Raw genomic sequence first — 25257 nt, 5'->3', positions numbered from 1 at the left:
CAAACTAATTTTCCAAATTATGGTAAAGGCTCAGTTTCAGAGTAGATTAGCCAAATTCCTTTGTTCTCAGTGGCTGTGCTGTAATAGCTAAGTGAAAACTCCAGATTGAAATTTTGGCCTGTTACAGACAGCCAAAATAAAGCTGCTTCGAGTCACAGTGGAGGTATGGTGTTTCAATGATGCATGCGTCCTAAGAGTCCAGAAGCCACACCAAAGCCACGCTCCAGTCCTTAGGGCTGGAGTGTGGCTCTGGTGCGACTTCTGGACTCTTAGGACGCATGCATCATTGAAACACCATACCTCCACTGTGATTTGAAGCAGCTTTATTTTGGCTGTCTGTAACAGGCCATAGTGTGCTTCTAAATAATGAATTATCAGAGGCGGTGACTAAGGGCTGAAGAAGGCTATTGCCTCTGTGTCCTCATGGTCTACGTGAATGCATCTGGCTGAACAGTTTGCAAAAGAAGATACCAGGCTTGATGAGCTTGGTATATTCACATTACTGTTGTCAGTAAGCAAGTGTTACTTAATATACGGTCTTCTGTTTTGTAGATGGTTCCGAATCTTAATAGTTTTAATATCTGTTTTTATTTAATATATATAAAATGTAATTCACATAGATAGACAAGGGCATCATATAACCTATAGGCCATTTGTTTGGTCTTTGTCAATGGTGGTGTAGAAGCAAGGGCAAAAAAGTCACTCTTTGCTCTATTACCACTTTACATCAATGTGTACAAGAAATGACCACCTTGTTTTAAAGCATGTTTATACTCCATGAAGCCTCCCAGAAGCTGCAGTCTACTTTAAATAAGGGCACCTTTGGCAGTAGTACAGTCCCTACTCCCACAGGTTCCAGTATGGAAATGGTCCCTGGGAGGGTGCTAAACCTAAAACCAAAGAAGAAAGATTATTTCAGATTTCAGTTGTCATTAATGTTATACATTTGATTAGAAAGAAGTAGAGTGTATATAGTAAAAGTGAATATATTACATTTTTTTAACCAGTGCTCTGAAAGAAGCATTTACACACTTACTTTTACATGGTTCCCGCCATTATGATCGTCAGCTAAGAAATGACATTTTGGTGATAGCCACCCTCGTAGCTCAGAACCCAGGAACACCAATGATTGTACGTATATATGATTTTGACTTTTGTAGATCTATTTATTGCAGCTGTTTTGAAGCTAAATATTTAAATATGTTTTCTTGTGTTCACTTAATGTAAGCATAACCAGTATACATGCAGATTCTCTTCCCTAACATTTATTGTGTTATTTTAGTATCTTTGAAAATAACTTTGCTTATTCCCAGAGTTTTGCACTATGGACAAACAGATTTATAAGTCAGGATAGTGTTGCTAAGGCTATACAGCTTGTTCACTGTGTTTGCTTACTTAGAAAGTCATAAGATTGTGCTAATTAGCTAGTTCTTGGTCAATGAGGAATTGGAGCAAACATTGAGAGAGTAATTCCACTTTGGGGGTAGGGGAACCCTGAAACCCTTACTTCTGAGCGGAATGGTAGAGATAGTAACTGTCTAGCCTTAGTTCTGTTTTCTATAAAAACATGTTTCCTTTTACAGTATTTGCTTGGAAGAAGATGGAAAGACTTAGCTTACTTAATCAGTTATTATGTATTATGTTGTCCTTTCTGTCATTTTGCAGATAGGAAACTACTTTACTCTAAAATGTGCCAGGTACCATAGAGGATATCCAAGTGCCCCTGTGCACCACAAAACTCTTCTCTGTCATGCCATTGTTTTAAAAATTGTTATGGTTCTCTGAGGGACTGGATGATAGTAAGGGAATTAGTGCCTGCAGGACCCAGCACTACTTCTATCTAACAAGTGCAATCTTTCACTCATCAAGTGCATAGTTAGCCACAAGTTCGTATCTCTTCACCCATTTGCTCTGGTCATTCTCTTTGTGGAACTTTCTATCTCATGCACTGGCTCTCTGGAAGTCATTTCTGGGTCAGTTTTTCAGATTATAGACCAGTAGATGTCACCTTGGGCATAGTATGTAACAAGGGACTTGAGAAGTGCCTCCTAGCAGTGTGATGCCTAGCAGTGCCTCTCCTCCCCTACTCTCAACCCCTCCTTTCTCTTGTGAGATCCTGAAACAGAGGCTGAAGGAGAGATTCTCCAGATTTGCCCACCCCTCCCCTCATTATTGTTAATAAAGCAATTAAACCCTTGGACTACTTTGGGAGACTAAAAGCTAAGGTAAGATATTATGCCATTGCATTAGCTCATATATTTAGTCCATAAGTTTGGTTTACAATTAACCACAGCTTATATGAGTAGAATTCAGGCATGGTATAGACTTTGATCAAATATAGTCTGCTTTATCCAACTTGTATACAGGTTGAGTGTCCCCTATCCAGAATTCCAAAATCTGAAATTCTCTAAAATCCAAAACTTTTTGAGCTACAGCACAAGTAGCATAGTATGTACCTGTATGGTTTTTGTGAGCATGGAAAGAGACACAAGGTCTATGATATAGCGGGAATCCACACTTTCTTCCATTTGACAGATCGTCAGTTTCTTTCCAGCCTCATTATGTCTCATTATTTGTATGTAAATATCGCTATTCCAAAATCCAAAAAAATCCAAAATACGGAACACTTCTGGTTCCAAACATTTCACATAAGGGATACTCCACCTATAGTAAGTTTACACTTGCTTTATTCATTATTTTATGGTGTAGAATCATCTCGTTGTTATCATACAGACTGTAGGCAGCCATTTTGAATTACCTAAAGACAGTAGTTTAATTTTACAAATCTGAGTCGCTATTTTGTTTCCTTTCCTCCAAATTCATTGGAGGGAAAGATTGTGGTTACTACCTTAGCCAGTTAACTCAAAACTTGTATTTTTTTCAGCACATAATGCCCTAAGCTGATCGTGCATGGCTCATTCTACCAGAGTTCCTGTTACCACTTTTCTTCCAGTGCCAGCTTGCAGGAAATGTATAGAGCAATCACATAAGCTAACCCTTTCACTTTAATTCAAAGATATAGCTGTGTTAGTCTGTAGAATTAGTATGTAGAGAGATCCTGTAGCACCTTTGAGACTAACTGAAAGAAGTTGGCAGTTAGATTCTAAATGCATCTGAGGAAGTAGACTGAAGTCTACAAAAGCTCATGCTGCCAACTTCTTTCTTTCAATTAGTCTCAAAGATGCTACAACATCTCTCTACATACCTTCCACTTTAAACAGGAGATGGATTGAACAAGTTTGCATTGGGTTCTCCAGCATGTCCTCTCACCTTTAATATATCAGCTGCCTACTCATCGTTACTTAATTTATCTTAGGTATATCCTATTCATGGATGGCTCCTTCACACAGATTGAGAATGAAGCATGTTCACTTATCATGACTATTCATTTCGGTCTGCAGAGGAGACATCCTTCTAAAGCTTTGGTATTTGGGAATTCTACTTTGCTCAGTTTGCTGATGTTTGGAGATCCTCTGGGGCTGTTCTTACCATGGCTCACTTATTTCAGAGTTAGGTTGCTTAGTTATTTCTGAGCCTCTTAGGAATTTCTCTTTCACTTCTGCATATTTACTCATCTCTTGTCTGAGTTAATTTGTTTCGCTCTCTAAGTTGCTTATGGGAACCAATTATCAGTTTCTTCAATAGTTCTGCAGGTTCCAGGGGAGGGAAATTACATCTCATCATGTAGCCACACTGCAGAATTAAAATACTTTAGCACCACTTTAACTACCATGATTCTGTCCTATGGAATCCTGGCATTTGTAATTTGGTGAGGCACTAGAGCTCCTGACAGATCAGGCTGAATACCTCACCAATTACAAATCCCAGTCATGGCAATTAAAGTGGTGTCAAGCTGCTTTATTTCTGCAGTATGGCTACATCCCCACTTTCTGGAATAGGACCATTCCCCATATTTTAATCTCAGAAGACTTTAAGACCACAGGATAGCAAGAGTTAATCATTCTCACCTGACTTAAAATTGTTAGTTGGAAGGAAAATTAATAAATCTAATTAATAGTCTGTTTATGAAAATGTATACCAAGGTTTATTTCAGATATTTTCTAGAAATTAACAAGATGGTCTACCATCTACCTTCACCTATATTCCCATCTCTTGGCACCATTAATTAAAACAAAATGTAAATCAAAATATTATTTTCTGTGATTTACCTGTACATATGTATTTTATAGGAAACTGGATTTGCAAAGCAGTTAATACTATTTGCCACCTTTACTGAAGGTAAACAATTTTGCATTTTTAGCAATTGGTACTGCAGTTTATTATTGTAGCATTAGGATTATGTATTTGTAAAGCAACATTTGGGCGTTTTTTTTTCACAGTTAAAAGTCACAATCCTTTGGTAAAAGGCCTCAAGCTTACTTACTCTTATGAAGATTTTGAGCTGAAAAAGCTGCTGCTTAACATGCTTACCGTACTAGCAAAAGATTTATGTACTGTGCAGGTAGGACATAACAGAATGAGTAGGATGATTTAATAATTTATCATTTTTTATTATCTAGGTCTAGAAGTGTACAGGGAATATTTCTTTACACATCACATGTGATCACTAAATGCGTGTGTGCATGTGTCTTCAAGTTGTTGGTCAATTTATGGCGACCACATTAACTTCTTAGGGTTTTTTTAGGCAAAGAATTTGCCTAAGTGGTGATTTGCCATTGTTTTCTTCTGAAATCTATGTTATACCTGTGGTATTCTTTGGTGGTCTCCCATCCAAGTACTGTTCAAGGCTAAGCCTGCTTAGTTTCCCAGATCAGACAGGATCTGATCCCTTCAGGGTATTTAGGCCCTCAATCCCAACAAACAAGCTCTATTAGAAAGGGGGGAAATCATTAAAAGCATTTTGTTTCAATTCTATAATTTTAAAATGCTCTATTTTCCTTTTAAAGTAATGTTTTTCTGTCTTACATTCTTTTGTTCTGTAGCTGCTTCATGAGGGTAAGGTTATTTTGGCTTTGTTTTATTATCTGAAACCAAATGAAAAGTCTGGAACAGTTGCCATGTCTGCAGCACAGTATGAAGAGTTACAGCTTCTTGCAATTGCTACTTTAGCCACAATGGCTCCCTTACTAGTAGAAGACTACATTATGAACCAAGGAAATACACGCCTTCTCATGTTTCTAGAATGGTGTTCAAGTAATGGTGAGTAACCAGGATAGCACTGCTTTTTATTATAATGCTTGTAGACACAGCTGAATTTGCTGTGCTTCTTTTAAAGCTGGTATGAGTTAGAGATTAATACTAATTGACATTGTTTTCCTTTGCCTCATCCTGAAGATCTTTTATTACATGCCCCTAAATTTTACCCCTGACATATTAATGGATAATATCAAAATCCATCAGTTTGGCCCCAAAATCTGCCCTTGACTTATACATGAGGTTGACTTACAGTTGAGTATATATTTGTGTCTTTCTGGTGATGCTGGAGTATTCAGTCACAAAAAGTATGCACTCATTAACAATCTTCAAGAAAACTGAAGGCTTACATAGAACTTATTTGGGTAGATACTAAAACTGGGAAATCTTCTACAAAAACAAAACTTTTTAAAAAACACACACATAATGCTCCCAAGATCTGAATGGATCCCTTATTCTTTGACTGTGCAAACAAGCTTGCATGTTTAAGAAACAACATGAGCTGAGGAACAATGTGTTTCTTGAGGAATCCTCAAGAACTTCTGGACATGTATACTATGATGATGGTGACGATTATTAGTTTTATCATCTGAAGAGGAGTGTTCTCGTTGCCTCAAGTCATCTGTCACCACAAAGGAGTTATTGGACCATATGTACAACATTCCTTCCTGCCTCCATATTTCTTTATTTCTGTCCTAAGATATGGGAAAGCCAAGACAGTGTCCTTGTTTATCTCTATAAAGCATATTTGCTGTTCCATTAACATTTTGTCTTGCTACCACTGAAATAGATACCTAATTAAATACTAGAAAAATATATATGATATGACAGCAAAATACAATACCATACAATACAATGCAATACAACCTGCAATTATGTCACATTTAATATTCTTTAAATTGTTTTCAAAAGTTAGGACTTGCAGCTTTAAAAACTGCTGCAGATTGAACACACACTATTCTGCATAAGTTGTTTGAATTTCTTTTGTTTGCAGACCCATTCTTTGCTCAAGGTAACAGTTTCCATGGTACAGGTGGCCGTGGCACCAAACTTGCCCAGATGCGCTACAGCCTGAGGGTGCTGTATTCTGTTGTGTCTCTTTGTGATGATGCAGTGAATCTTGATCTTTGTGATCATGGAGCAATTCATCAGCTGTTAGGTGAAGTATAGCTTAAGATCTTAACTTAATTAATTCAGCTTTGTCTGCCTTGCTGAGCTAAATACATGCAGCTGTTTCTTCTTATGATTTCAAATTTTAATTCTGAACTTCTAATAACCAGTTGTGGAGGAGCAATCCACATACTTTATGGGTTATTCTTGTCATGGCTGTGGACAAAGCAGTCCAAAGCTCTTTTAGTTATGACCATTGATGACTACCCCTTCCACAACAGTTTGTTATCTTCCTGCTTTGCCAACTAGCTTTGTTCTCTGAGATCTTCCTGCTTTATATCAACAATAATTTGTCAAGGCAATGATTTAATAAGCTTCAAAAATTAAATTAGCTTACAGTTGTAAACTGTTTAGACACTGCTTAGGCAGTATGAAGCAGTATATAAATGAAGCTTGTTTGTGTTAATACTACCTTTACAATAGATAGTGTGCAAAAAAGAGAGAAAAGCAGTAGATGTAGAAACATAGGAAAATGAAATGTTTTCCAATAAGAGAAGGAAATAAACTTCTTTCTAGATTTCTTAGGTATATTTCTGGATTCAGTCTTGAGTCTGACTCTCAGGTTTCAGTTGTGACAAGGAATACATTTTCACAGTAGAATTAATAAGCCAGTTGCACCCCATTCCTGAAGATGTCAGATCTGTCTATAGTGATATATGTCTTGACTACTCCTGCCTTTGAAAACTGTTTGAAAACAACCAGATTGTTGACTTGAACTGGTTACAGAGAACATATAACTTCCTTGTCTAACTTCACTGGCTGCAGATTTGTTTCTGGGCACAACTCAAAGTACTGGTTATGATCTATAAAACCCTATACACTCATCCCTCCACATTCACAGCTTTGACTTTTGCAGATTTGATTATTCACAGATTTTATTAATATGTTCTCTCTAGGAATATCTAGGTCCTCCAGTGCAACTCTGTGGTCAACTTTAATCAAACGTTTCACTGAAGGACCTAGAGATTCCTAGAGAGAACACTCCATTGGGCATTTGTAGATCCTCCAGCTCAATTCTATGATGAGTGTCTGTCAGATGTTGACCACAGAGTTGCACTGGAGGACCTAGAGATTCCCAGAGAGGTGTTCTCTCAGGTAAAAACATAGTGTTTTTGTTATTTTTGTTTTTTCCACATTCACAGGGGCCCCTAACCCCAGTGAATTTGGAGGGACGAGTGTACAACTTAGGTCCAGATTATAAGGTTGTCCTATAGAGAAACAGATGGCCCTGAAGGGGAGGCTTCAAGCCTCCCCGGAGAAAGCCAGAATTGGGCCATAGCAACTGCATGGTGCAGCCTCAATCCAGCTTTTTGCTGGCCCAAAAAGAAGCACCAAAATGTCGTTCCTTTTTGAGCTGGCAAAAAGCTGGCTTTTCTGCTGCAGCTTTGCAGTGCTCCTGTGGCATATAAATGCCAATCCACAGGAGATTCTCAAAGCTGGCTGCCGTGTGGTTGGGTGTGTGGCATGACACCAGCTTGGGGCAGCATCAGTGTGTGACATCTAAACGCCACATTCTGATGCTGCCCCCGAAGCCAGCGCAAATGGGCAGTCTGTTTTGTCCCTTCATGTTTTAAGGTCCTTTATGGAGGGCTTTTTCTTGGCCCCAGCACCTTCACTGGAATGTTTGATGAGTCCAAATAATTAGCAGGACTTTTCACACTTTTTAAAGTAATTTTAGGTCCTACAATATAGTACCACTAGATTTTTTCTGGAATTTATAAGAGGTTCAAAAGCAGATTGCAGTAGTGGTAAGAGCTGCCATTTAAAAACTGAATATATGGTGCCTAAAGAAACTGTTGATTTTGACCAAGATGCATACATCTTTTTAGAAGAGTTAAAATTAAATTCATTCAATTGTTACTAATGCAACAATTTCAGTAAAGGGTAGCCATAAGATTCTTTGTTGTATTCTACTAGGTATCTTAAAGACTGCCACAGCTAAGTATAAAGAAGGTGCTATTGTGATGGAAATTCAGACTGATATTTTACTCATCCTATCAACTCTTTGTGAAAATGATGTTCATAGAAAGGTTTGTATTCTCACTTTGTTGTACCAAGTGACTATGGCAGGATACAGACCGCCAGAAAGAGGTGGCCGCAGCAACCAAATTGCGTGGCGTGGCTACACGGAAAGAAAAGGAGTGCTGAAAAGCAGCTCCTTTTAGCGCTGCTGCAAACTGCCTGCGGTGGCGTGAACATATCGTTGCTGCGTGTGCCCATCTGGACAGCGTGCAGCAGTGATGTCACAGCTGTGCGTGCTGTGTATACGGCGCCGCACAGTGATGACGTCCTAGTGGCATCCTAGGGTTGTGGGGCGTCTGGAAACGGCGCCCCAAGGCAACCCTAGCACGTCGCCAGGACGTGCTAAAGTGCCCGTCTGTCAAGGGCCTATGTTGCCGTTTTACATTATCTCTCATGTGCATAGAAGTATTGTAGCTTACTAGTTTCCTTATGCAGGTAAAGTACTCTTTGCTTGTATTAAAAAATACAGTAAAGTGTGCCTGCAGGCACATTTTACACAGCTTCCAGCTTATGCGGAAGCCACTTAGGGAGGAAAACAATGGCACGCGCACCCATGGCACATGCACGCTGCTCTACCACATGCATGTGCCCCATTATTTCCTATGCGGCTTGAGCATAGGCGGATTTTCCCTTACGCGGGGGATCCGAAATGGTGATTAATCTTCCAAAGACGTTTGGAGGAGGAACATCGAAAACTGTGTGCTTGTATGATAATAGTAGAGGATTTTTTAAAAAATGCCAAAAAAAAATTCTACTCCTTAGAATTTAATAAACATGAACTCTTGTATTCTTGGGAGGGCAAAGGAAAGTGATAAGTAAACCAGTACAGTAGCTTTTCTTGACTTTGTAGAATCCAAGGATGCATGATAAAATCCATCTGGATTCTAAGTAGCAGATTGAGTTGTTTTTGTTGTAATGGGTATAAACCTGGTTCCAGGCCTCCTCATCAGTAACAGTAAATAAGAGATACAAACAGGAAGTGAATGTGATGCTGATCATAATTGTCAAGTGCAGTAGAAATTATTATTAATAATACGTATAGTTCTTCCAGAGTAATGTAGTTTTGACTGATACATCAATAGGAACTCTTTGGATGGGAAGGAGTGGATACACTTATTCCATTTTTGAAGATGGATGCCAAGAAATTCTATAGTGGATTGGGTCATAATCGTCTCCTTTTTAGTGCTCTGGACTGCTTATGGTAAATACAGCTCTTTTGAAAAGTTAATCATTGGAAGGTGGGTATATCCTTAGCTCTCAATAGCCACATTCTGTAAAAGACGATAGTGGCAATGACTCTCTTCCCCCTGTTTATAGATTTTTAAAATATGTACTGATCATCATAAACATTAAAAAATTAAATCATAAAATGTGGTTTATCTTCTAAAAGTTTATTTACTTTTAAAGTCCATAAACAACCCAATCAATTTTTTAATTTGTAATGCAGTTCAGAGATATGGATCTACTACAGAAAAAGGTATCTCCCTCACACCTGCCATTCTGACTGTTCTCAGAGGTCAGGAAGCAAGAAAGGCCTCTTTTGCAGATTTTAAATTATGGCTGATATAAATGGCCATTCTTGAAGTAACTTCGACCAAGATCATATCAAGTTTTATGATGTGAAGCCATCACTTTAAACTGGACTCAGAAACATATTGATAACAACTTCAGCTGATGTAATATGAGCATAACATGTACGATCTATGTAACTCCCACCAATATTCATGCAACAGCATTCTACAACTTGGAGATCACTATGTATAATTTAGGCCTGTTCCGCACGGGCGTAAAGTGCGTCCTGGGGACGTACTAGGGTTAGTGAAAGTGCATGCCTTATGACCGCACCTAACCCTAGTACGTCCCCAGGACATACAAAATGGTGGCGCCTGTTCCACACGGAGGCCATCATGACTACGTCACAACCACGCCGCCTCCAAATGGGGCGGCGTGGAAGTGACGTAGTGGGGCCGCACGAGGGCGCCTGGGGCGCCCTTTCTGCGACCCCAGAAGGAGCTCCATTTCGGAGCCCCTTCCATGATTTGTGTTGCTGGTGCAGCCTCTACACAGCTGCACCAGCGACGCAAATGAGAAAGGGGCCAAGTGGCCCCTTTCTCCGCGTCCCCGCTGCTGTCGGGTGTCCTTGGGGCATGAAGCCCCAAGGACACCCCTTTCCAGGCCATGGGGAAGCGGCCTTTTACCGCTTCCCCGCAGCCTGGAAAGAGGTGGATCGGGGCCTCAGAAGCTGCCACTGAGGCCCTGATCCGGCAGGGAAAGGGCCAGTTACAGGCTGCCCCAAACAAGCGGTCTGTAATGCGCCTCAGTTTTACAACTTCTGCAGGTTTCTTTTAGAAAAATCACATACAGATGTGCATAATAAAAGCGAAATACATCAGTTTATTCCAAACGTTGAGACTTGGTCTAAGACATTTGATTGACTGAGTTGGAGCAGCAAATGGTATTCCTTCCTCCAGGTGAAATTATGTTATATAGAAGCCTGGTAAAGTTATTGTATACCTGAGGCAAGAAATCACAAGTGCTTTTCCCACTCCCTGGTAACAAAGATACTGCTATAGTTTTTTGTGGGTTTTTCGGGCTATGTGGCCATGTTCTAGCAGAGTTTCTTCCTGACATTTCGCCAGCATCTGTGGCTGGCATTTTCAGAGAAGCCCGAAAAACCCACCAAAAAAAAAACACAACCCTTTGGATACCGGCCATGAAAGTCTTCAATTTCACAAAGATACTGCTACAAAAACAACCTAGCTAATAATATGCTATCCTTCCATGATGATCAGCCTCCTAATGCTGGCAGTAAACTTGTAGCCGTTGTGTTCTTTTGATGATGCAGAGTTTAGTTCCCTACTTAGGAACGGTAACACAAAATGAATGTCCAATATGTAGTTTATGGGTTTATCTACAGAGGCCACAATACTCCAGGCTGCTTCCAGGTTCTTCTGGCCCGAAAGCTGCCCCAGATTTCACCTGTTACCTATGTTGTCTGAAAGAGTTGACCACAGGACAGTTGAAATCTTGAGTTTAGGGTTTTCTAAATCTGGCTGTGTTAAGTTAACAGTTCATAACTGCATTCTTTTGAATAGCAAATAAGAGGTTTATTCAGATAAGTGTTCTATTAAAGAGAGAAAAATTGAACAAGAACTACATAGCTTTCTTACAAAGCTGTTTCCAAAGTGTAACAATGAAGCTCTGAGTACTTTATGAAAAAGTAATTGAAGTGAGAGTTTTTCCCTCTTTTGAAATGTGTAATGTGAGTTCTTTGTAATTTCTGGAAACAAAGTGAAATGAGATTCTGCAAACTGAAATTGTTTTCATTTAAGGTGCTGTATTATGGGGTGTCTCATTTTAGAGGACTATTTTCTTGAAAAAGAAGGAATCTTCACTCTCCTTGATTTGTTGATGGTAAGTAATTTGAACAATAACTATTAACATTAAAATTATTACATTACTGTTCCGTATAGTCATAGGGTTAATAGAAGCAGATTCTCTAAGTAGAAATGGAAAAGAAAACCCTCCAAATCTAAAAACCTGCTCTGGAGAACTAGGAACCATTGGGGTAGGTTTTCAGTGTCAGAAAAGTCTGTAAGACGAGGGTTTCAAAAATCTTGACACTAACACAAGTATTTTATTGGATTTGGGCATTATGTTACTGAACATTTACAAAATGTTCAAAACATTCTGAAGAATTTTAAACTTATTCTTCCAGTAAAAAGCCTGTTATATGTGATGAATAAAAAGAAGACAACCACAGCTCTTAGATGTATAATCTAAAACACATTACAGATGCAAAAGGGGGCGAGGGAATAATAAAACAAGTAAATGAAGACACAATTTTTAAAAATTGATCATTCTTATTAAGAATTGGAAAGCCTCTAGGTTTTCCTTTTATAATCTTTGTTATGTTTCTACTTGTCAGAAATTATAAAAAACAAACTGCAGCCACAATTAGTACTGCTGCCATAAAGACATCAGACACACAGAGAAACATCAGTTTTTCTATCTAAAATATAAAATCCTTTCTGAAAATATAGATACCCCTAAAACTAATAGGAAAGATATACACACTTTTAGTCTGTAAACATTGATTATACAAAGAAATGCAAAAAACTGTTTGTCAATTATTTATGATATTTTAAAAGGAGCAGCAATTCTCAAGATTTTAAATTTAACACCTGATATCGGATGTCATGCAAAATGTCATGTTCCCAGAATCAGTGGATCTAAATAACATTAGTAAATTCTACCTTGTGAAATATTTCTTTGTCCCATCCACAGGATTTATACATTAAATATAGGTAGCCACCAGTAAACCTTTCAGTCCTTTATCATTCTTGGGTTGAAGTGCACATAGCTCCATGTGACCGTTACCTCAAAAAAGGTGGGGGACTTTGGGGATCCCTACTAAATATGACAGTATTACTTTAACTGTTGGGGAAATTAGATTTTACAAAAGGTTGGGTTTTCTTTAGGACCATATATACCAGTAATAACTGAGGAGAACTCCAGGCTTGGGTGAATTAAGAGAGTTTTGTTTAGAAAATAGGCAGAGTGCAATCACACACACTCAATAGCCGTTCATACAGATACAGCTTTCAGAGCTAACTGAAATGAAAATACGGAAACCAGATAGCAGTGATTAAGGGGTTTGTAGGGGGGTAATAATTACCTATCCAGTAAGTAGACCCTGGAAAGCTGGTGTGGCTCAGACTGGGGTGTGTGAGGGCAGCATAGTTTCATACAAGGAGCGCAGCCTGGGACAACTATGTATATTGTGAGCATGCATACTGGGTTCCTGAGACCCGTACTTAAAATCTAGCCCCAAGTGATGGACTATCTTGTAAGGTAACATAGGTTAGATGTCCTTTTCTAGGAATCGACAATGGGATTCCAGGCTGGTTGATGGTTTTAATTTTAGTGTGACAAAAACAGCAATTGGATTAGATATCCCCAGGATGGGTGGATGGGGAATTTTGGTTGGGAGCATAATAGGGAAGGCAGAAAGGTTGGCTTACTGTTTTAGGTGCGATGAAATCCTTTGATTCCAGGTGCAAGAGGAGCTTTTAAAACAGCCATTTAGATTTGATTGTCTTGTTACCTGGATGTACACATGCCTTGGGTCATGCTTCTTTTCTCCTCAGAACCTGACCTAATGTTCCTGAAAGGTCATCAGTCTCTCAAACACATGCTGTCTCCAGATATGAGATATGAAATATGGGGGCTAGCGCAGGATGTGCTAACATAACAGGCTTTCCTAACTCACTTCTTTGGTTCAAATCACACTGTAGAAATAATCCAGTTTGAGACCACTTTAACTGCCCTAGCTCAGTGCTAGGGAATCCTGGGAGTTGTAGTTTATTGCGGCACCAGAGCATTCTGACAGAGAGGCGAAATGTCTCTCAAAACTACAGTTCACAAAATTCCCTAGCATTAAACCACGGCAGTTATAGAGTCTCAAACTGGATTATTTCTGCGATGTGTTTTGGACCTTGGGAAATAGTCCATGTAGCCAGTCTGAGTGCATGCAGAGTACTCAGCACTATTGAAATGAATGTGAAGGGTCATTTGTGCATTTCTATGCTCACAATGGTCATTAGAACAAAATATTAGTCTTCATGGGGTTTTGTTATAATAAATGTAAGGAATTATATTTACATTTTTCATTTTACATTTTTTCCTTACAAAGTTAAATCAAAAGAATGTATGCAATCAGATTCTTGGGATATTAGTTGAATTCTGTGACAATTCTAAAACCGTTTGTCATATCAATACTTGGCGAGGGAAAAAAGGCCAAACAGCAGCAAATCTGTTAATAAATTTGTGGCGACAAGAGGAGGAGGAGATGGGAGTCAGACATGATAAAGTTGGAAGAATTGCTGGTAAGCATTCATTTACAAAGCATTTTACCCTTGTATATGTTAGGCATAAGCAAAGTTTTAAGACAATCTAATTTTTTCAAAGAATTGAACACCAAAATTTTTTAATCCTACATATGTGCTTCTTGTGTGAATATGAATAGGCTTACAGATTTTTTGAGAAATACAGTATGTTGGTCACAAAGACTGAAAAAGACAAACATTTGGAAGTCACAAGTGACCATGATTACCAGTTACAAAAATTATCCTGCAGGAGCTGAAGGCTCATATCAACTTCCTTTTTTCCCTTTTTATATATACTGGTCAATTGAAATATTTCATTTTTGCTTTAGAACTAACCAACTTGGGAAATGTGGTTTGTTCTAACCCTGGTTTAAACTAGAATTAGATTATGTCTCATAGACACTCACCAACATGTTTACAAAAATATAATGTCGGAAGTAGATAGAAAGAAGTGCTTTATTCTCTTCTTGCCGCTAGATGGCATTTGTTTTATCACTTGCAAAAGTATATTTATTGTTGTTGAGTGGCTTCAAGTTGTTTCTGACTTTTGGCGACCCTAAGGCAACCCTATCATGGATTTTTCTTGGCAAGATTTGTTCAGAGGGGGGTTGCTTTAGCTTTCCGCTGAGCATCTATTATTAGTGCTCTGTATTTTCTTACTGAGCATGGTTTGCTTAATGTTTCATCATTAAGCATTTCAAAACTGAATTTATTTTCCCAAAATATATCAAGTTCCTTGAAAATAATATTTTGTACAAACAAAACTGAAATTGTGAAGTCAAAGGCTTTCATGGCTGGCATCCATAGTTTTTTGTGGGGTTTTCGGGCTATGTGGCCATGTTCTAGTAGAGTTTCTTCCTGACATTTTGCCAGCAAGATGCCAGCCACAGATGCTGGCGAAATGTCAGGAAAAACTCTTCTAGAACATGGCCACATAGCCCGGAAAACCCACAAAAAAAAACCCTGAAATTATTTATGATCACAACATAGTAAATATTTCCTGATGTTTTGTTTTCATTATCCAACCAAATGTTGGCTTTTAAATTTCTACCCCACTTTTTAACCTAGAGACTCCCTCAAGATAGCTGACAAATCAAAAGTTACAAGTTAGAAGGTAATATAACTATCATTTCCATAATATAATAAGATTTAAAAAAAAACATTTGCTTTGCTGAAGAACATGAGAATAGCTGTTTGGAACAATTAGTAGAAAACACATAGTGAATTGTACAAAAATACTAGCTCTTCTTCTTTGTCTGGGTGCATTGTGGCCTTGCACCTGTCAAAATGTTCCAGAGTGGAATAGCTTTGATGGGAACCACACATCCTTCTCTTCTGTTGTACATTCAAAACTACTCAATTCCTTTTTGTTTGCTGTAACAGAAGTATAGTTCAGGGTTGACTAGACTACTTTCTTTAATCTCTTTGTTCTTTCTGTATTTCACTCCACTCTCCCATCTCAAGTTTTGAGAAGGTTCATTCTTACTATAGCAGGGTGCCATCAAATGGATCCTTCACCGATGCAAGTGTACAAGCTTTTTTCCCCTGTAACTTTATTGTTCCTAGGAGTGATGGAAGCCTTATTTCTTAACTATTTTCAGTTTATCAGTACATTGACCCAAAGAAGTTCAGAGTCTCTTCTTCAGTGCAAGCACTGGCTTGTGCCAGTTGAACTGAAATATGCCTGTTTCCACATAAACAGCACTAGTATCACAAATTCTTTCACTTCGTTAATCCAAAGAAGTCAAAATCTGTACCAGCACAAGGATTCTCTGACCAGATAGTTTGAGGTCTTCGTGTTTTTATGAACTGCATGACTGTTATAATTTCTTTACCCAGCATTCAAAGGGTAAAGTTTTTTCTGTACATAGATATCTGTCTTCTCGTCATGAAATCAAAGCACAAGCTGATCATACATCTTGCTCAAACTGTTAAGCTGCTTTGGGACTTGGGACTGTGGATCAGCCCTCACAAATTCTTCCTGTACTCCCTTGTGTGACTGAACTTATAGAAGGTTAATTAGCTGCTTGGAGTGCTTGAGTCTGCCTTTCTTTGGCTCAGGCAAAAACATTAAAACTTCTCACAACTCAAGTCATATCTCATCCTTAACCAACAGCAATTCTTCAACAGGTGCTGAAATTAATGACTCCTATAATAGCACTCATCCACTTTACCTGTGTGCATCTACTCACTATTTAGTAGTGGTTTCTTCACAACTTTGACCCTCACAAGGATCCTCAAAGGAGACATTTGCAGGTCCCTCTGAGCATTATGGCAGATCTAGAATGGTTGACAAACCAGAAGAACATTCTAAAGGGCATTCCATTCCATTGAGTCCATCCTTCTTTATCTACCATGACAGATTCCTCCCTTTCAGGTTGGGCCATGTACTGTCATTTTTGCAGGTTTAAAAACATTGTTCAAAGGATGAATTGAACTTTCACTCACATCCATATTCTGGAAATTCTAGCTGTGGTAAAGACACACATCTAAACACAATCTAGTAGGCAAAGTGGTGCAGATAACATCAGACAACAATACTGCAGTCTTCTACATAAATGAACAGCAAGTACCCCTCCCAGTCTCCTCAAATTCTGGATTCTGAGCTTGGTGCATTGTGAGGTGCGCCTTTCTGATTGCAAATTGCCCTTAAGGAGTGAGTAACATATTTGGAGACCCAGCAGAGTTCAGTCATTGCTACATGAATAGTCTTTTGCTGTTAGACAACATTCAGGGCCATCATTCGACAGTGGGGATGACCAGTAAGAGATATCTTTGCCTGTGTGGCCAACATGGCCTTAAAAGTATGGCAAATGTTTCTTGAGATACAGCTTTTTCTACAGTGGCAAAAATCTATGCTGTATATGTTCTCTTCAGTCGCACTTCTAATGAGGGTCCTCAAAAAATTCAGGATGACAGATCAGGCTGCATGGGTGGCTATGCCAGTCTTGATTCACCACTCTCCTTCATTTCTTCCACCACAATTACATACAGTTACTGATGTACCTATTCTCTTACAAGCAAAAGTGACAGTCTTTCTGCAAATTTGATGTGGTTGCCTCAGATATTTTGATCATGCTTAAGTTCCTGTTCTTTTAAAATGAGTTTGGTCTTGCTTTCTCATCTTTGTTAGTTTATTTGTCAGTGTTTGTTTATTGCCAACATCTTTCTTCTGATGCTGTTCTTCTCTTTTACAGTGCAGTTTTTAAGTGGTTCTTCAGTGGCCTTGACCACTTTTTAAACTTCTAGTAACTCCACCAACTGTTGGGTGTGGTCCTGTCTCAACCGATGTTTGAGCTATTTGAGCCTTTGGCTTCTACTGTTACACCCTTGTTAACTTTCAGTGTGGCATTTTCTGTAGCATTACATTGAGCTAATGAGTTGCTTGCACTGAGGTGTGATAATCCTTACCTTGCCTTATTTTATTATACCCTTCCATTGAGACAAGGTTTTCCTTCAGCCTGCTGTTTCCTTTCTCCCCAAGGTTGTATCACACTTCCACCTGTCTCAATATGTTGTTTTACCTATATCTCAACAAATCTTCATTGCCACTTGAAATCACATTGTATTTGCTTTGGATGTTCTGGCATGCACTTGCTTTTTATGCGTAACAGACTTCAGTAGGTCTTCGAAGCTCTTTGCTGTGTTAGGCCCAAGCATGGCCTAACAATATTGCAACACAGAGCATTCAGGTGGGTTGTAGAAGCAATCGAGATAGCTTATCAGATTACTAAACTACTTGAACCTGGCCTCTTGAAGAGTCACTCTACAGATGCTGTACCTGCATCTCCAGCCTTTACTATGAAATGTGCCATTAACTGAAACTATGTAGGGCTGCCCCCATTTTCCCAGTCTAGGACATTTCATGAGAGTACAGACAGTGCTACATCCTGTAGGGATGTGAAGTTTACTTCAACAGTATTGTCATTTATCATCACCTGCCCTTATCAACATCTGGTAAGTAACTTGCAAATCAACCATTTGTCTGAGGCACAACTACCATAAAGGAGAAAAACAGGTTGGTTACTTTAACTGTGGTTCTTCAGGTAGCCATGTGCACACTGACACAGCCCTCCCTCCTCCTCTCTTTTTCAGGTCCAGAATTTGTTCTTCATGTCGGACTGTGGAACTGAGGAGGGATAGCTTTGGTGTGCTGGAGTACTTTAATAGGAGGAAAGGGGGCAGGGCTTGTGCCAAAGTTACTCAGGTGGAAGATTCTGATAAAGTCTCTGTGTATGTATATTTGTGTGAGCGCAGAGATGATCACTTGAAGAACCACAGTTACAGGTAAGCAACCTGAGCATCATAATAGTAATGTTCCATTGGGAAAATAAGTGGCTTGAAACAGTTTTCAGATTTCTAAAATTGTTAAAAAGCTGTATGAATACATTGCAGGCCCTTCTGCACTTTTTTAAAAAGTTCATTAACGTCCTTAGAACCTTCCAGTTTGCCTTTTTTTTTGGGGGGGGGGGGAGGGTCAGAAACAAGGTATGTGGAGTGGGAGGGGGGGGGTGACACAGGGCTACCAAAAAAGCTTTGGAGACTCCATGCAGCTCCAGAGCTCCTGTTTACCTTATATAGTTGTTAATAATCAAGATATTCACAGAGGTCCAGATCCTCTTTGATATTTAAATATCAAATCTGTCTGTCTGTCTGTCTGTCTGTCTGTCTGTCTGTCTATCTAGCCATGTATTATATCTGAGTGAGCTCATTTCATTAGTCCCAGCTTCTGCCAACCTAGCAGTTTGAAAGAATGCAACTAGGTACCACTTCTCAGTGGGAAGGTAACAGCATTCAGTGTAGTAATGCTGGCCACATGAACACCAAAGTAGTCCTCGGACAACATTGGCTCTTCGACTTAATAACGGAGATAAACACCAGCCTCTATAGTCAGTTATGACTAGACATTCATGTCAAGGGACTACCTTTACCTTTATTATATTTGAGTAGAAGCATTACAATTGCTGGATATCTGGTGATTTATATAGCACTGTGTATTTCTTATTTTATGTTGTAGATACAAAGAAGCCATTACTTGGCCAGTTCCAGAAAACACAAGAAGTGATTCCAATGCCTGCCAGTTGTCCCACTATTGCTGTCATGGATGTAGCAGAAAACATGAGAGCTAAGATTTATTGTATAATTTGTAAACTAGGTAAAGACCACATAAACTTAATCTATATTCTGTTGTATCCCTATTACATTATGTAGTTTCAAGGTGGATATAAAACGTTAAAATAATTTCAGTTATATAACAAAAACTAGCTTGGGTTAACAGAATCAAATAAGAGAGTTAAAGGAAAGTATATAACAGAACTTCTTTTTGTTGTTTAAATGCAATGATAAGTTTCGGGAAGTCCACCATCTTTTGCTACTGTAGTAATAAGAAAGAAAAGGGCCTATTCCTCCTTGCCAACCAGCTATTAAGGATATCAGAACCAGGAGCTACCTAACTTTCACTTGGATCATATTGTTTTGCATTGTTTTGCAAAAATTTATGCATTTTCAAATTGCTGTGATGATGTAAATCTTAATACAGTAGTAAGATTTTTTTCAAGATAATAATTGATTCATTACTTTAGGTTTTGAAAATTTGCCTGGCCTCTCTGCAAAGGATTTTGTTACACTTGCTATTATACGTAGATATCTCGACTTCAAGGTAAGAGTTTTTATTTATTTTTAAATGTGATTTTCTGTTTATAGCTTGCAACAAATAGGAATAAGAATGTACAGCCTGGTAAACTTATTTCCTGTTCTATTATGCAGGATAAGTTAGAATTTTAAATGAAAAAAACCTTGAAAAATGTAATTTTAGTACAGGGTGAGTCTCCCTTATCCAAAATGCTTGGGATCAGAGGTGATTTGGATTTTGGATATATTTGGATTCTGGAATATCTGTATTTGCATATACATACATAATGAGATATCTTGGAAATGGGACCCAAGTCTAAACACAAAATTCATTTATGTTTCGTATACACCTTATACGCATAGCCTGAAGGGAATTTTATACAATATTCTAAATCATTTTGTGCATGAAACAAATTTTGTGTACATTGAACCATCAGAAAGCAAAAAAGTCACTATCCCAGCCACCCATGAAAAAAGTTTCAGTTTTTAGAATATATCCCAGCTGCTCCAACTGTGGACTTGCCATATATGGATTTAAACATCCACGGATGGCAAGTCCTATTACCCCTAACTGTGCATGCATGCAGCCATTGAAAACCATGGGACTTGAGGTCCTGCGGTCTTTTGCATCCCCGGTGGGGTCCAGAACAGAACTCCCACAGATACTAAGGGCCAACTGTATTTCAGATTTCAGAATTCCATATAAGGGGGAATAAGAGAGACTCAACCTGTAATACCTTGTTGTTGTTAACTGACATCAAGTTCATTTTGACTTATGATGACCCTGTGAATGAGAAACCTTGAAGTCACCCTGTCATCAACATCCCTACTGAGCTGTTTCAGACTCAGGGCCACAGCATCCTTGATTGAGTCTCTCCATCTGGAATGCAGTCATCCTCTTTTTCTACTGCCTTCTACATTCTCAAGTTTTATTGTCTTTTCTAGAGTCATGTCGTCTTATGATATATCAAAAGTAATACAGTCTCAGTTTAGTCATCTTGGCTTCTAGGGAGAGTCCAGGCTTGATTTGCTCTAGTACCAACTGTCTGTGTGATATACTATTCAGAAACATGCAACCAACTACACCAATCTATTTGGATACTGGTGTAAGCAGTGTGAGTCCTAGTCCTTTGGCTCAAAGGGGTGTCTATAAGGGTAGGTAGGAGATAATGCTGAGAAAAGGACAGGAGCAGGGCTTTTTATTAAGGTGAGACTGAGAATCAGTCTAAGGAGAAGTAAAAGACTCTCCCTGCCTGTCACAGGAGGTTCATCTTCAAATGGTTCTTCCTTGAATTAATCTGTCATCCTTTTATCTCTTTTATATAGTCTTCAATGTATTGTTTCCATTGTCTTTTTATTTCTACCTGGTTATGTAATGTATTCCCCTGCTGATCATAGAGCACCCCCACTCTGGATTTAAATTTCCCTTCAGTTTCTTGGCTCTCATGGAAAATGTCTTTTGTTCTTTTTGTCATCACTTTCTATTCCTTTGCATTGATTATTATAGAATTCTTAGAATCACAGAATCATAGAGTTAGAAGAAACCACAATGGCCAACCAGTCCAACCCTGTTCTTATTAAGAAATAAATTGTTCTACATTCTTATTGTTCCAGTGCACAAGTCATTGAACAGTGACATTCAGGGTTCTGACTATTTCTGTCACCGTTTACTTTTGCTTCTCATCTGTCCTTAACTGCTAGAAAAATTTCATCTGTCATCCATTCAAGCTTCCCTTTCTGTTTGGCTGCAGATAGAGTATTTTCGCATTCCTCCCCAACAGTGTCCTTGGCTTTAGTATAGAGTTCTTCTGCCTCCTAGTCAATTGGGCTTAATAGTGCAGAATCTACCATCTCCTCTGAGTAGCATGGTGAAAGACCTTTTTGAATGCCTGATTGGGAAATCAACAGGAGCCCATAAGTTTTACCCTTGATTAATCTATGGGTCATATCAAAATCTGCAATTTTGTCCCCAAAACCTGCTCTCACCATATACATGAGGTCAATTTATACATGAGCATATATGCTAATATAGGTATTCTCTTAATCTTTGTTATTTCGATCCTAACATCAGTAAGACAGAACAAATGTATATTTTTACAGATCATCCTTCTGGTAATACTGGCTTACCCAAATCCAATACATTCATGTACACAATAAAGGAAAACTATAGGTTATGTCAAACAGATGGTGTGAAGTTTGAACTTTGATATTCTAGGAGACACATTGAAGTTTGCTGAGTTTATAGAATTGCCTAATCCCCAGGACTCCATTTTCTAGTGGAGAAATATAATGGATAAGTGCTCCTCACATATCTTGATCATACCATATAGCTATTGGAATTCCAGTGATATTCATAAGTTTTCTGGTCAGCTATCTGTAGTTTTTAAAAAATGAAAGAACATTTCTGTATGGCTTGCCTGTTAGTTTGCTTTGTGGAATATTTATATTTAAGGTATAGATGAATAAATTACCTTTTTATCTCATTTTTTCATAAAGGTTGGTGAAGTCTGGAGTGAAATGTGTGCAGAACTTGAAAAAGAAAATTTCAGACTAGTCACTCCTGACCAGGAAGTTTTGCAGGTTATTACTGATGCATTTGAAAATGTTGGAAGGTTGGTTGTTTCCCTCCAGACTGAAATGTTAGAAAGCCAGAAATACCAGGAACTTCAAGAGGAAGAAAAATGTTATGCTAAGGTAAGCAAAGAAGCAATTATATAAGAGAGTCATTTATTTAAAAATAAATTTATTTGCTGGTAACATATTGATATGAATTGTTTTCATTAAAAGCTAAAAAGATACGTGATTTCTCATGTGTGACCTATATTCAGATCAATTTTGGATGGGAAGTCATATGCAAATATGTTGTGACATCCATTGACAGTGCTACCTATAGTTTTACTCAGTGTTATGTTACCTGCCTTATGAGCTTCATCCTACTCTGAACTACAGAGTAAGATTGCATTTAAAAACTGGAAGTTGAACTGTGCCACTAGAAACATTTAATTGAAGGTTTTTTTACCATTATTATTCTCTTTCATACCCTAGATTAATTCACTTCATAAGCAAAGGGAAATGGTCAGTAAGTCTTGGGAAAATTTCTTATCTCGGACATCAAATTATGAGGCTTTAAAGGTAAGCAAATAGTTCAGAAGACCATGTTAGAGATAATATCAACTGATGCTTATTTTTTAAGCTATTGTGCAGAAAAGTTTTATTGAGGAAGCCATAAATTCTTTGGGCTGAATACAAATTTTAGTTCCCCACTGGAATAGACCTATTGAATTAATGAAACTTTTATGTAGAACATTTATGTTTATATACCATTCAGCCACTCATGGAGTCATCTACTGTGGTTAGAACTAGCAACTTTATTTAGGCCTTTGCTAACTAATGATATAAAAAACTAGAGGAAATGCCAAAGAGATGCCGATAATATATTCATAGGACTTTTTCAAGTTTCTGACGTATTATACCTTTTGGCTAATGTTTTCATCAATTACATAGAAAGAGATTTTATTTGTAACATGTGTTTGTTGGTAACTTGTCAATCAGTTAATTTATCTGTAACTCTTCTTACCATTTTGAAGATAGAGTACATCATAATGTTTAGAAGAAGTTAATAGTTAGAAGGAAAAAAACCTACTAATCCATTGAAACTAAAAACTGTGAGTGTAAAGAAAGACAGTTGGCTGTGATGTGCCATGTAAACCTCATACCTGAACTTTGTGAAATTTTTATAGAGAGCAAAAAGGCTTCAGGAGAAATCCATAGAAATGTCTAGATCAAAGGTGAAACAATATAATGCAACATTCCATCCAACTGACATTAAAGGCCTAAATACAACTGTAAGTAAAATACACACTTCCTCATTTTTATCCAGATTAGTATAAAATGTTTCAAATGATCTCATACAAAATAGCTGTTGTACATCAAGACACAGCAGGTATTCAGTGAATTCTATTTATTGTATTTAAATTTTGTAACATATCAGTTGTATTCAGTCAAACAAATGTATTAGCATTGCAGAAAAGTTGTACGTACAAGAATGTTGTGCTAATCGTGCAGATTTTAAGCTCTTCAACTTTTATAGTTTATCTCTAAGAAGAAAGATGCCTTTAAAAGACTTCTTAGTAGTTAGGGAAAGGAGAAGAAGTGACTGAAGCCATATGGAGAGAAGATGATTTGAAATTATGATAAATGGTTTGCATTTATGCAAACAGATGTGTGAAAAGGGATACAATTTTTTCTTTATGCATTATATCTCCATATTAGCTATAACTATCTACTGTTTTTCAAGTTCCTTTTCATGCCATGACTGTACAAATAGTAGATAATATTTTTCCTCACTCATATAAATGCTACATAACCCTCACCTAAAGCATAAGATTATAATGTTGTATATTCACATTTCAACTAAAATGTAGATCAGAACAACAGAGTGCAGAGCCATGAGAAAACAAGCCCAATAATTGTTTATACATTTCCTTTGAAAATATATTTTAAAAGAATGCAAAAACTTAAGAATGTCTTTTTTCCATGAACAGTTAGAAAAGAATACTGGATACTAGCTCTTGTTTCATTTTGCCAGAGCACTGAGTAGTCTATTTTGTTGTTACAGATTGCATCTGGTCGCCTAGTAACAGTGGAAAGTACACCTTCTGAATTGACTGGAGGCCCACTAGCTGATACAGATCTTGCACTTAAAAAGCTCCCTATTCGCGGAGGGGCTTTAAGAAGGATCAAAGAGGTTAAAGTAATAGATTCATTCAAAAAAGGTTCAGTACCTGTAAAATAAATGTTGCCCAATACTGCTCTAGATAGTTCTCCCAATTAATTTTTATACATATTTTAAGCACCTATTTGTATCACACTGAAAAATATAGTTATTTTTAGATAGCTTTTTGGCTCTAGAAATAATGCAAACATAATGATGTTATTGAATAAATTCAGTGCATTACAAAAATCATTGAGGTCTAATCATTGCCAAATTGACTCAATTTGCATTCTGTTGTTACTGAGAGGTAACATAAATGCATACTGTAATGTGTATTATCATGACATTTACATTGGCAGAGATTTGAAATACAAAGAGAAGAAAACAATCACTTAGAATGTAAAGTGAAAGTGGCATTGGGAGTCACTGTCATAATCCAGTAATTGCTTCAAAATTATGTGAATAAGAGAAATGCTGGATCACTGACGTGTTGTAGGCAAAGACTTTAAACTAATAAACAGTCCCAAGGTTGATTCATACATTACAGTTACATGCATCTTCATTCCCTTTCTAACACAAACAGTGGGATCAAAGTCCACAAGGATAATGTAGAAAGCAGCCTCACTTCATGGAAATCCATAACCAAAATGACCTGAAGTACTAAGAACAGCTCTGCTT

General features: G+C 37.9%; 1 protein-coding gene across 1 annotated transcript in view; it reads left to right on the top strand.

The window, feature by feature from the left end:
• The window catches only part of CFAP69 (cilia and flagella associated protein 69), a 37840-nt gene extending 13041 nt beyond the window's left edge, over window positions 1-24799 (top strand). Inside the window, exons 9-23 of the mRNA XM_089533266.1 lie at window positions 1008-1131; window positions 4191-4239; window positions 4341-4462; window positions 4944-5160; window positions 6149-6313; window positions 8242-8354; window positions 9429-9547; window positions 11679-11760; window positions 14042-14234; window positions 19252-19389; window positions 19817-19893; window positions 22362-22559; window positions 22911-22997; window positions 23606-23710; window positions 24484-24799. Coding sequence (XP_089389392.1) covers window positions 1008-1131; window positions 4191-4239; window positions 4341-4462; window positions 4944-5160; window positions 6149-6313; window positions 8242-8354; window positions 9429-9547; window positions 11679-11760; window positions 14042-14234; window positions 19252-19389; window positions 19817-19893; window positions 22362-22559; window positions 22911-22997; window positions 23606-23710; window positions 24484-24660 — 1966 coding nt within the window. The 3' untranslated portion in view covers window positions 24661-24799. The remainder of the gene's footprint in view (window positions 1-1007; window positions 1132-4190; window positions 4240-4340; window positions 4463-4943; window positions 5161-6148; window positions 6314-8241; window positions 8355-9428; window positions 9548-11678; window positions 11761-14041; window positions 14235-19251; window positions 19390-19816; window positions 19894-22361; window positions 22560-22910; window positions 22998-23605; window positions 23711-24483) is intronic.
• The last annotated feature ends 458 nt before the right edge of the window (window positions 24800-25257 follow it).

The sequence above is a fragment of the Sceloporus occidentalis genome, unplaced genomic scaffold (assembly GCF_023333645.1).
Source record: "Sceloporus occidentalis isolate IW3139 unplaced genomic scaffold, rSceOcc1.0.p SCAF_7, whole genome shotgun sequence".
NCBI lineage: Eukaryota > Metazoa > Chordata > Lepidosauria > Squamata > Phrynosomatidae > Sceloporus > Sceloporus occidentalis.
The sequence above is the reverse complement of the archived record's forward strand: the minus strand, read 5'-3'. Positions and strand labels throughout refer to the sequence as shown.